This window comes from Trematomus bernacchii, unplaced genomic scaffold, assembly GCF_902827165.1.
Source record: "Trematomus bernacchii unplaced genomic scaffold, fTreBer1.1, whole genome shotgun sequence".
Classification (NCBI taxonomy): domain Eukaryota; kingdom Metazoa; phylum Chordata; class Actinopteri; order Perciformes; family Nototheniidae; genus Trematomus; species Trematomus bernacchii.
This window is the reverse complement of record NW_022987910.1, coordinates 1,907,372-1,919,590: the sequence shown is the minus strand read 5'-3', so window position 1 is coordinate 1,919,590 and position 12,219 is coordinate 1,907,372. Positions and strand designations below refer to the sequence as shown.

At 38.2% G+C, this 12,219-nt stretch overlaps 2 protein-coding genes across 2 annotated transcripts; one reads left to right on the top strand and one right to left on the bottom strand.

Moving 5' to 3' along the window:
- Positions 1-1,716: 1,716 nt before the first annotated feature.
- trappc6bl (trafficking protein particle complex 6b-like) lies at positions 1,717-4,655 on the bottom strand. Its single transcript, XM_034115304.1, has 7 exons — positions 4,381-4,655; positions 3,979-4,076; positions 3,706-3,773; positions 3,483-3,600; positions 3,116-3,199; positions 2,931-3,024; positions 1,717-2,732 (listed from the first exon to the last, which is right to left on the bottom strand). The coding sequence occupies exons 2-7, from the start codon at positions 4,072-4,074 to the stop codon at positions 2,701-2,703; spliced, it is 492 nt and encodes a 163-aa protein (XP_033971195.1). The 5' UTR covers positions 4,075-4,076; positions 4,381-4,655; the 3' UTR covers positions 1,717-2,700.
- Positions 4,656-4,781: 126 nt separating this feature from the next.
- bloc1s3 (biogenesis of lysosomal organelles complex-1, subunit 3) lies at positions 4,782-7,261 on the top strand. The gene is made up of 5 exons (XM_034115115.1): positions 4,782-4,888; positions 5,228-5,340; positions 5,470-5,656; positions 6,372-6,472; positions 6,665-7,261. The coding sequence occupies exons 2-5, from the start codon at positions 5,230-5,232 to the stop codon at positions 6,848-6,850; spliced, it is 585 nt and encodes a 194-aa protein (XP_033971006.1). The 5' UTR covers positions 4,782-4,888; positions 5,228-5,229; the 3' UTR covers positions 6,851-7,261.
- Positions 7,262-12,219: the final 4,958 nt, after the last annotated feature.

The following is a 12,219-nucleotide window of genomic DNA, read 5'->3' as shown; positions in this document are numbered from 1 at the left end:
CTGGGAGTTTGTTCCAGATATTTGGAGCATAATAACTGAACGCTCCTTTACCATGTTTAGTTCTGACTATAGGGACAGAAAGCTGACCAGTCCCAGAAGACCTGAGAGATCGGGATGGTTCATAATTTAGCAGTAGGTCAGAAATGTATTTTGGGCCTAAACCATTCAATGCTTTATAAACCAGCAGCAGTATTTTGAAATCTGCCGTGTTTAAACCATAGAGGATGTCTATATTTAGTGCAACATTGACTTTACTAAATTGTCAACATACTGTATGAGCATGATATGTTTTCCAGTGAGCATATTCCCTACTGAATGCTATGTTACCTACAAACACTACTCGAATGTTGTCATTCATGATAATATTTATTATGTAAAAAACTCAATGGAACACTGACGCTGGAGTTTCTCCTTGTATATTGAAATGCAATGTTGATCAGGTGTCTCATGTAGACAGTAATGACTGCAGTTTTTCAGAGCCGAGTCTGAGCCATTATTGGAAGCTCATTAAATGGATAAAATGTAAACCTTTGTTGTGTAAAAACTATTACAACAATTATATACTGGAACAACGTCAGGGATATGTTTTAGAGCAGAGACATAAATAAAGACAGAGTTAGCATCATAATCCATCGACTAGATTAAAGTCAGTCAATCAATCAGTCAAAATGTAGGTATAATTAAAACCCAGAGGTGAACCCAAGGTGTAAAATATTTGAATCAACCTGATGATGGATGTGGCAATACCTTTGTAAACTTAGGCACAACCACTGACTTAAAAACTCAAATAGACCTTGAGTTTCTTGAAAACTAAGTACAGTTAAGCTGCAGGGACGAAACTTTAGAGAGAATATATCAGAACTGCAGTGCACTCACATACAGTAGAACCTCTTAATACAAAGCTCATGATATGGATCAGCAACATGAAAGCAATATTAATAACTTAAGCAGGGATGATGGGAAATGGAACTACTGTATTAGTGCGCACAGTGAAATGTGTTGTTATGCAGAAGAGTAATAAAAAGAGCAAAGGTAAAGCACCCATTTACATAAGATATCTTAATAGCCCTCTTAACTGTGTTTTTTGCTATTTACAGTGCTATGGAAAGTAACAAGTCCTGAATTCTAGGCCAATTGTGTTTCAGGTACATGTTTTAATAGATTGTTTGCGTAAAAATAGTAGTTAATAGCATTTAATAATTATAGAATATGCAAAGGATAAGTACGCATCTTGCATTGCATTATTTGAATAATAATAAAAAAGAAATTGCTTTGATTGTGATAAACTAATTTGAATAACAAAAGAGATTTTTTTGTTGTTTTGTTTTGTAGAGCAGTTACAACTTCTTGTTCTTTTTTCTCCCAGACAATAAAAGTTCACCAGAAAGATTACTACAGAATAGAGAAAAAAGAAAACAAGACACTGAGCAGAACCATGATGGTAAAGCAACTCACGAAACAACGACAGCTTCATGCGCTCTCTAGTGGGAGGCAACAGCATCTACAAGAGGTTCATTTCATTACTTTGTTTTCTTTTTCAACAGACGGTGATTTTTTGTTGTTTGTGCCATAAATTATATATAAATAATATTTCAAACACAGAAAAATCCCATACTTATGGAATCAAAGTTTTTAAGCTCTGTAGGGATTTATATAATATTAGAGTAGACAATAAAAAGTGTCATTAAGAAATATAACCCAGAAATCCATGCACAATTATGTCAAGCCATACAACACGATTTAATCACATTTGCAGCAAGCAAATCTCATTACTATATACTACACAAATTAATCTGTACAGAAGGACAACAAATGTACATTTTGGTACAAGAAATAATAGTTTGTAAACCCCAAAATATAATGTCACTACAAAGGAAGAGACTGTTGCTGAGAAACCGATATCACATCCAGTAAATCAACGTAATTAGAAAAAAGTAAAATTTCTGCAGCAATGGCTACTTCTAGACTTGCATTTTGCCTTTAAATGAACTGAAATTTAAAAAAACAAAAGCATTCATGAATGACCCAGCCCCAAAAGGCAGTCTGCTACAAGGCAGAGCACAGCACCAGGAACTAGTTACAGATAATGTGCATTAAATTATGAATTTGATGTGAGGTGCAATCATTTTCAAAAAAGCTACTTTTTAGATGGATGATAAAATAGATGGTATCGCAGTTGTTCTATCCTAAAAAACAACAAATGTTCAATGATGTCTTCCTTTTATGTCCTCTCAAATTGAGCTCTCAAAATTGTAACAAATTACAAAGAATATTAAATGACCTATTCATTCACTATACATTCACATTATTGCATTAACACCAGTGACTGTAGATACTTTATTAAAAAGCTCGGCCAGGTCAGGTAGGGCCAGGCTCCAATTATTTGTGAAAACTACATTTGAGAACACCATACGTTATTTCAGTTAACCATACTCAAATAATAAAAACTCACAAGAAATAAAACAAATTGTGTTCGGTGTCAGAGTATGACAAGGGAAGGTAAGCCCTGAATCCTTTATGCCTTTTCATCGGCACCTTGTTTTTTAGCGGAACCTGCCTAGTCCTCTTTGATTTAGTTGTGGGAATCAGGGTGATGTTTGATTCCATCTGTGGTTGGACAGGAACTACTATCTCTCTTAAGGATTAACTGAAGCCTTCAGGGCCCTGCTTATCTGCTCCAGGGTAGCACAGAGGATCAGGTCACAACTTCTGGACCACCACTTGGAACTTACCTGGAAAGAAAAAAATGTCAGAGGGATGAACCATTTGTAGGATCTTAAGAAAGTAAGTGTGTTATTTAAGCGAAGCTAATGACTCTCAACAACATGTTCTGACCTGACCAGCCAAAAACAGTTCTTACAACTTGCATGAGTAACATATTTGGCTAGGATTGTTATAGAGGCATGAATTGGTGTTTGGAAAGTACTTACAAGATGGCATAACAGAGACCTCGGCTGTCACCACGCTGTCCATACCAAGGTTAGAAAGAGCTCCTCTCACCACACCACAGGAAAAAGCGAGGTACTGAAAGAAAACACAACAAATATAAATTAGCACTATTTATAAATGAACTCTTATTTTGTATGTAGTATGCAATACAGACAGACAGACTAACCTTAGGAGCCTGATCCAGGTACTGTTTTCCACTTGAGAGCTGAGTTAGAAAAGAGAACTTGTTGTCCTGCAGGACATAGGTACCCTGTGGCAGAAAACATGCATTTGTAGTAACAACCATACTAGCAAACAATATCATGTTTGAATCAACACTTGATTCAAGTTTGCATATATTTGTTTCTTAAATTACCAGCAAGACGTCTTTAATTGCAGATGAAGATCTAACAAAATGATCTGATCGTAGTACATTTTTTATTGAAGATGATGGTATTCTAGCTCTTCTTTGCAATAAATAGGTCAGGTATGTATCACAAATCAGGTCCCAGTTTCCTGTATACAATAAAGACTATTGTTAACTTTTATTTTACCTGATGGTTTGTTCTGAGGTTGTCAACCTGCCTCCTGAACACCTTCGTCCAGAAGTCTTTACAGACAAACTTCATTACATCCAACTCATCCTTGAAGCTGGGAGAGTCCCTGGTCAACCTACACAGAGCAAACATCAACACAGGCATGTTATGTAGGTATGGATTCATGCACCACAGCATTTAGTGTTTGGCATACAGAATATGTGTTTATATGCTTAGCTACCTCTCAATGATTCCTTGTCCCACCCTGAAGCCCATGCTTTCAAGGACAGAAACACAGACAGCTCTATCCTAAAGGAAAGGAAATGCAATCTATTTATTTGCACAGTACACATAGGTATAGGGTTTGCTAGTATCAACAATGCACTTATTAACTAGCATATTAAAAAATAGAAAGTGTGTAGCAAGGTTTATACAGAAAATAGTGCATATCCATACTAAAGTTATCCCTTATATTAAGTCTCAGTCGATTGTTTGACGCCTTTACTGAACACACCTTGTTATCCATCTCCCCTTTACTGGATTGCTGCTCCGTGTACATATGTGAGACGATCTCCATATGGAGAAAGTCAAACAAACACTCGTCTGCCATTCCTGCCAAAAACAAAAATCAAACCATAAAGCCCAATATAACACATAAGCTAAACAGTTTCACGTAACCTAGTTAGCTGTGCCTCAAAAGACAAAATCAAGAGTAAGGGGACATTGAAAACCCTTAAAGACATTAGCGTTAGCTTGATCGATAGCGCCAGATAGATGGCTCGTGTTTTTTGCTGGCAACATTTTCCAAACCTGGTTTTGCCTGTATCAGTATATAAGAACAAAACTGTGGATTTGTATATAACATGTGTTGCAGTTACAATACATTAAACAGAGTAAAACATTAAATGTTCTGTACCTGTCAACTGAGTGTAGGCTACACGAAGTAAACAGAAGCTTGTTTCCTGGGTTGCACTCGATATTCAATTCAGGGTACCCCTCTGGATCAGGAAGGCGGAGTTAGCGTGAATTTAACACTGCAATTCAGTTGAAAAGCACCTGGTGGCAGCGGCTTACATGCTGTTACAACAATCACACATCCAGTTACATAATAATTTGCTTTTATGTGGGGAACACCAAACTTAGAGCGTGTTTGAGAATTACGTTAAATTATCGGCATACGCCATTTCAATGACAAACGGACCCATGATTATATGAGCTGTCCTGTCTTCGAATGGCGGTATGAGACGTCAGATATCACATGACATCCAAGCTCAGATCGGATTGGGTCTTGGAAAACAAGCCACTTCCTTATTGCTCATGTGATTTGTGTTTATGATATTACAGAGAAGGTTTGACAGTTTGTTGATTATTGGACCTTATACTTTAACATTAGCTTTTAGCGAACATTGTTCTAAAGTTTCTAGGTAAGTGCATTTGTAACGATCAAAGGGAGGCTGATATGTCTGGATCTACATTACCTAATCTTGACTCAATGTTATCGTTATGATTATTATCAATACAATGTTTAGCTACAGTGACAATATACTTTGTGTATCAACTATCTTTTAATTGTAGCTAACCTGGTTTGATTTTGTGTGTGTGTGTGTTTGCTCGTGTGTGTGTGTGTGTGTGTGTGTGTGTGTGTGTGTGTGTGTGTGTGTGTGTGTGTGTGTGTGTGTGTGTGTGTGTGTGTGTGTGTGTGTGTGTGTGTGTGTGTGTGTGTGTGTGTGTGTGTGTGTGTGTGTGTGTGTGTGTGTGTACAGACATGTCCAGCAGTTACCAGATAGTGGTACAGGGTGAGGCCTCTGAGACAGACTCTGATGATGAAGTGTACATCACCTCCATGACTCCCCAAACTGCCACCTTGGGAGCCAAGGTTGTCTGCATGCTGTCTTTGTTTGAGTGGCATAGAGAGATGAAAGCGTGTCAACAATCATCAACCAATACCTCCACACCATCTGATATAAAACAACTATGCTGTCTGTGATATTCTGAATGCTGTCAGGTTCCTGGGGAGGCTTCTGAAACAGACAGTGAGGATGAGGAGGAGCAGCCGGGCCGAGCCTCCTCTCTGAGCCAGGAGAGCACTCAGATTCTCAGGAGAGACCTTCCTCCTCTTATCGTAGTGAGAGACCATCCTGATATCCAGTCCATAGTGGAAGACAGGCCCAGTCCCACACACAGGCCACAAGGTGAGGAATACTATAAAGAAATGGTAAATGAATGGTTATACTTAGGGTAATACATATGTTATGATAATATATAACCTGCAGAGTTTGCTTAACTCAGAGGTCCATTTACCTGCTTCTCATGATGCTTCATGAGTGAGTTAATAATCTGGCTGCATAAATGCATTGATGTATGAATAAAACAGATGCATTTCGTCAGGTTGAGAGTGGGTTTAGAGTATCTTGTTACAAACGTCACAAATGAGCCTCTAGGTGAACTGTAATCATCATCTTAAAATAAAGCAAGTAATCAAAAGTCAAAATGTTGATTCTGACAATACTTTTTTCCACAAAGAGGTGAAATTTGATTTTATAATAGTTGCTCCATTTTGGATTAATATTAAATAGAAATATTCATAAAAACATAGAAAAGTTGAAGTTAAAATATACACATTTTACTACAATATAATACAAAAACAAATATAAATAAATATGTATATTACAATATGCATATAGTTGTGTATAATTATTAATAACCATATTAATGCTGAAAAACAATTATGTTGGAAATGTGCATTATATTAAAGTAATAATGCCAAAAGCAGTATTGCACAGTTTATTATTTAATTGTATTTAAAAGTAAATGCAGTTCCATGGATGGCTTCAAACAAATAGATAAGCGAACAATGAAAATTAGGTTTAGTTCTCAGTTTTTTCAGTATGTATTATTTTTTTCCAGGCGACACCCTTTTACAACAGAAGCTGCAGGAGTCTAACAGCCGGCTGTATTCTGATGTGGGACAGACACTACGGCATGCTTATGGCAGTGCCAGTAGAGAGGTTTGTGTTTTTCTCAGCACATTTATTATCAGATATATTCATTAGGAATACAAAGGTCTTACAAATCGCCTTTGTAACACATAATTACAATATAAGCGTTTGCAATATCCTATTGTAAGTATCCTGTAACAGTTTATTGTCTATGGTTGTAATGCCTTCATTCCATTTTTTTCCTGACTGTTTTTGTTGAAGGTGCAAAGTGCAACATCTCAGCTGAATACTTCGCAGGGCGCCATCATCAATGCCTCCCACAGCATCAGATTAATCCTGGATGACCTAAAGGCTGTGTCCGAGAAGATTGACATCATTACCAGCTGTCAAATACTGCCAGATATTCACATCAACAATCAAATCAATAATACTACTTCTGTACCTTAAAGAAACAAATCAAAATATATATTTAAAATATTAATGTCATAATGGATATATTAGTATTGAAAAGCAGAGAGTAGGTTTCAATCTAGAAAAAAAAAGCTTGCTTTATTACAGTGTTTACAGATAATACATAGGCATGTAAATAACCGTGTCTATTGAACAACTGCACACTTTCCTGATCTGTCTTTCTGTATTGAGCTCTTGGAACATTTTTGTAAAGATATGACGTTCTGTAGTTCTGTTTCCTTGCACTATTTTACTATATTTATTTAACACAACATAGTACTCTGATTTTCACAAGACAAATCTTTTTTCATACTTTGCTGTCTTCTGATCCTCGATGCTTCATTGATGTGGTTTTGAATAACAAAGTGGTGGTGATTAAAAACAATTCAGATTTGTTTCCACTTGAAATGTGTTGTTTATTAATATACAGTTCTAACAAACAAAGCATATAACAAGTAATCGGCAAATACATCCAGTTATTGCATACATATTACAGGAAGAATAACATTTGTGTCATGCTCAATGTGTTTTAAAGGTCCCCTATTATACTGTTTTTTATCAATATATTATAGGTCTCAGACATATACAAAACAAGTCTCTGAAGTGTTCGTTATGACATCATAAAGTAGCCAGAATCTGATCAGCTCATTTTCAGACAGGTTTTTATATAAATGGATCAGGACAAAAAGTGAGCGAATCTTTTTTCCTGAAACTTTCAGAATATCTAAGAAACAGATGTAGAAAAGACATGAAAAAGTAGATTTTGCCTAATAGGTCCCCTTTAACTTATAGTAGATCAACAGCACATAATGTGTTCCCAGTGTTGGTATAACAACTGCTACCTTATGGAAAAAGACTTTAGCTTTGAGATAACCTCAGTTAAAGACTAACAATAGGACAAATACTACTTATACAAAAGGCCTGTCACTTCAAAGCACTCTGTAATTTCCTTCTGATTGTCCATCCATACATCCATCACTAAGGTGCTGTCCCATTTAAACATTAGTCCAACAAACAGTAAACAGTTTAACCATGAATCCATCCAGTGTGTGTGGCATGTCAGACGGGTGTGTAGATATAAACCAACACTACTACCAGCAGGTTGAGAACTGCGCCCACAATAACCGTGAGGCCAAGCATGTGTTCTGGATCCACCTTCCATCTGTCTAAATTAGGAAGCATGGTCACTGGCTGGGCCCCCTGAAAGAGAGGAGAGAGCTGTGTAGTGTGGGATTATCAGATTCACTCTTAGTGTCTGAACATGTTGCCGCCACCAGATGGCAGCAGCGATACATAAATTACACCACTCACAAAAAACAACACAAAACCGTTGTGTTCTCGGGATCATGCATTCATAAGTATAGGCTACTCAAGTGGCAGTATAACATTATCAGCATCAAAATGTAATCCATCAGTTAAAGGTAACACTGTGCAAAATGGCCCAATTCAGAATACTGTATATTACTGGATTACACAAATTGATGCATTCACGTGTACATACAATTTTGTTGCTGTACTCATAAAAAAGGATAAATTATTTGTTAATCGTGTTATATGAATAATATATGAATCTCCAATTTAATTACAAATATCTCAAATTGTACTTGTATTTGAAGAAATGCTCAAAATTACTTTCCACCACTGGTCTGGAGTAAAATTAAGTAATGTTATATTTCATTTAGTCAAAGACACAGATTATATGTTTGTTTTACATGTTATCTCTTTATCTATTATAATGAAATAGTTACAATATGAAGTGTTCTCACCAACATGCATTTTTTAAGAAAGTAAAAAAATTATAAATCATTTGATGAGCTAAAATTCTAAAATGTACCTCTCTGCAGTGTCCTCTATCATTCTTCGGCTCCGATGGCTCCATTTTTCAGAACTTAAACTCACTCAGCACAGTAAAAATTACTTTAACCTGTATTCTGTTGAGTCCATTAACAAAAAGATCCAAATATTCACAGGGATGATCACTGGTGGGACTTTGTGGCCCAGCTGTCTTGGTGCTGTTAGACCTGACAGCTGCCTTTGACACTGTGGACCATAGCATCCTGCTGTCACGGCTTGAACAGTCCGCTGGCATCACAGGCTCTGCCCTTGCATGGTTCAGGTCCTACCTGACAGACCGTAGCTTCTCGGTACAGCTAGGTGCCTTCTCCTCTGCCAAAGCCCCTCTTACCTGTGGGGTTCCCCAAGGCTCGATTCTGGGCCCCATCCTTTTTCTACTGTACATATTGCCCCTAGGTTCAATACTCACAAAACATAACATTCCCTTCCACTGCTACGCCGACGATGTACAGATCTATCTGCCTCTCAAAGCAAATGTCACACACTCACTACAGCAGTTGATGGACTGCTTAGCAGAGATAAAATCCTGGCTGAGCAAAAACGTCCTCAACCTCAACGAGAGCAAGACCGAGGTCATCTTTTTTGGACCGCAACCTCCAGCCTCTCCGGTTGATATTCTGGGCTCTATCAAAAAAAACATCCTCCCCTCGGTCATGAACCTTGGAGTGACCTTCACTAGCACTTTTACATTTGACAAGCAGGTCAGCACCGTAGTAAAATCCTGCTTTTTTAAAATAAGACTATTGGCCAAAACCAAGTCGTATTTATCTTTTAATGACTTAGAAAGTGTTATTAACGCCTTTGTAACCTCGAGACTGGACTATTGTAACGCTCTGTATGTGGGTATGGACCAGGCCTCAATTAAACGCTTACAGCTAGTCCAAAACGCTGCTGCACGTTTGCTGACTGGCCACAAAAAGCGCGACCACATCACCCCTATTCTGGCCTCACTACACTGGCTTCCAGTTCGGTTCAGAATTGATTTTAAAATCCTTTTATTTGTTTTTAAAGCACTAAATGGGCTGGCTCCGGCCTAGCTGAACTGCTCCAGCGCTACACCCCAGCCAGAGCTTTAAGGTCTGCTGACCAGCTGCTGCTGGTAGTGCCCAAGACCAGGCTAAAAACCCGAGGGCACCGAGCCTTCGCAGCAGCTGGCCCTAGGCTCTGGAACACTCTGCCCCTCCATGTGAGGTCGGCCCAGACCCTAGGGTTTTTTAAATCTAAACTAAAAACACACTTCTTCTCTCTGGCTTTCTAGTTAGAGCGGAGCACGACTCCTGACTTTTCCGTGTGTTTTATTTTTATTTTGTTTTTTTAAGATATATCTGTTGTAATTTATTGTCGTTTATTGTGATTTGTAGTAATGTGTTTTTATTACATGTACAGCACTTTGGCTCGACCAAAAATCGCTTTTAAATGTGCTATATAAATAAAACCTGATTTGATTTGATTTGATTTGATTTGTGCTCCAGCGTTATCTCTCTGAGTTAAAGTCTTCTTTATCCTCTCCTCCCAGGGCTCCAGAGACCCACAGCTCTGTACTTGGTGGGAGAATAAAGGCATTCTGTTTTGTTTCGCTGTGCGGCTAATGGCACAGACTGTCTCACAAGGCCAAGAAGCTGCTCCTCTGCCAAGTCACTTTTTCTGTGTCAGGTGATATAATGTTGGCTCTTAGCTTCCTCTGTGTGTGTGTTTTTTTTATGTGTGTGGTTTGTGTGTTACTTAGAGAGGGAAGGGGCCTCAAATACTTTGTGCTGACATCATTAGTGACCTCATATTGGTGTGTATGTGTGTGGATTGTAATTACTGCTTTTGTTAGTTTGAAAGCTCTTTATACAGATAAAGAAACTCCCCATAGAGAAATGTGTACTTCCAGCCACTGTCAAACTACCCCGATATCCTTTAGGGAATTTGTTTCTGTTTTACGGAATGATACATTTAATTGATCATTGAATCATTTAAACCGTTTCAACTTGAAATGATTATTAACTGACCCTCACGAGGTGAAGCACATCCATCATGCTCAAAGCACACAGAAGAGTGTTTGCCATTAGAGAACCTTGATATTAGAGATACCCTGAGACTTCATTTCCTGGAAAGACTAAGGGGTAAAGGTGAGGTGTTGGGGTGAAGCTACCTTGGGCCATTTGTCAGCAAATGCCAATAGTTTAGTCTATGGAAAAGTTGAATTGGACTTAATTGGCCTCTGAAGAAATTATATCTTGCAACATCAGCTTTAGGTTCAAAATTGCACAAGATAATGATTGATGCCATAAATAAAGAAAATGGGGATTAAAACATGGGGGTCAATATTTTGAAGTACTCAAGTTATATACATATAATTTTCTTTTACATCTACCATTTATGAAACATCTGTGATTCCACTGTCATCATTTAGAAGTGTTTAGTGATCTTCAAATTGTAATGCCTTATACTGACTTTCTATTACTTTGTGCAACATTTATCTAAGATAAGATACAATAAGATTGACCCAGAATTGATTATTTTTTTGTTGGAAGAAAGTGTTAAACACAGTTCATGAATCATTTGAAGAACCTGCTGAAACAACATTTCTCACATCATCAGAAAGATATCTCTCTTTCAATGTGTGTGTGTGTGTGTGTGTGTGTGTGTGTGTGTGTGTGTGTGTGTGTGTGTGTGTGTGTGTGTGTGTGTGTGTGTGTGTGTGTGTGTGTGTGTGTGTGTGTGTGTGTGTTCACACACATTCGGCTCATTTAATGTGTCCGTTCACACGAGACCACTGGAGACGCTGTAGTACATATGCCGGGCCTGTAAGTGGCGCTGTACTTCTGCCACAAAATACAACAAAAGCAGCGAAGAAGACCCCCGAGCATGGTTGCCATGGTTGCCCTTCTGTTTATGCCCCGCGGTGGATTTAGCGACATGTAGTTCATGTAATTCTCCATGTCCACTTGTTGCTGATGGTTGTGGCAGAGGAGCTGTAGATTTTGCATTAACATCTGTAGCATGGTCAGTAGCAGTAGCAGTAGCTACTGACAGTAGCTACTGAACATGCTACAGCAGTGAGCAGCAGAGGTGATCGTAGGAAATGATCGTATAGGGCCTACACACGGAGCCGTTTGCCCCCCCAGAGCTTTCCGTTTGTTGATCTATCCACCTTGGGACCCGTTATCGTTCGCGGGGTCCGTTTCCACGGTTCCGTTACGGCCTCGTGTGAACGAACGGGCTATACGCGAGAGAAAAGTAGCAGATACAACCCGTTTTGTTCTCGTGTAAACACCGCTTCTAGGTGTCCTGACTCCAGGAGTTCCAGGATTAAACTAAAAAACGGCATTTAAAAAAATTATCCTGAATGGAAAAAACCCATTAGATCCAAGTGACGATGATGACGATGATGAGACATCACGTCATCTTATCCTTTCTATCAATGCTAAACAAATTATGCTTGAATAAAGAAAAGTTGCACAACATATTATGTTGCTCTCTTTCCTTAAAGAAAAACAACAGTGTTTTTGAATTGCCAATGGCTA

Bases quoted from the DNA above. Each gene is read 5' to 3' on its own strand.
- trappc6bl (XM_034115304.1), bottom strand. From the start codon at position 4,074: ATGGCAGACGAGTGTTTGTTTGACTTTCTCCATATGGAGATCGTCTCA. The intron at 3,774-3,978 runs GTGTGTTCAGTA...CCTTTCCTTTAG, and splicing joins AAGGGGAGATGGATAACAAG to GATAGAGCTGTCTGTGTTTC. The intron at 2,733-2,930 runs GTAAGTACTTTC...TTTTCTTTCCAG, and splicing joins GGTCTCTGTTATGCCATCTT to GTAAGTTCCAAGTGGTGGTC.
- bloc1s3 (XM_034115115.1), top strand. From the start codon at position 5,230: ATGTCCAGCAGTTACCAGATAGTGGTACAGGGTGAGGCCTCTGAGACA. The intron at 5,657-6,371 runs GTGAGGAATACT...ATTTTTTTCCAG, and splicing joins TCCCACACACAGGCCACAAG to GCGACACCCTTTTACAACAG. The intron at 6,473-6,664 runs GTTTGTGTTTTT...TTTTTGTTGAAG, and splicing joins ATGGCAGTGCCAGTAGAGAG to GTGCAAAGTGCAACATCTCA.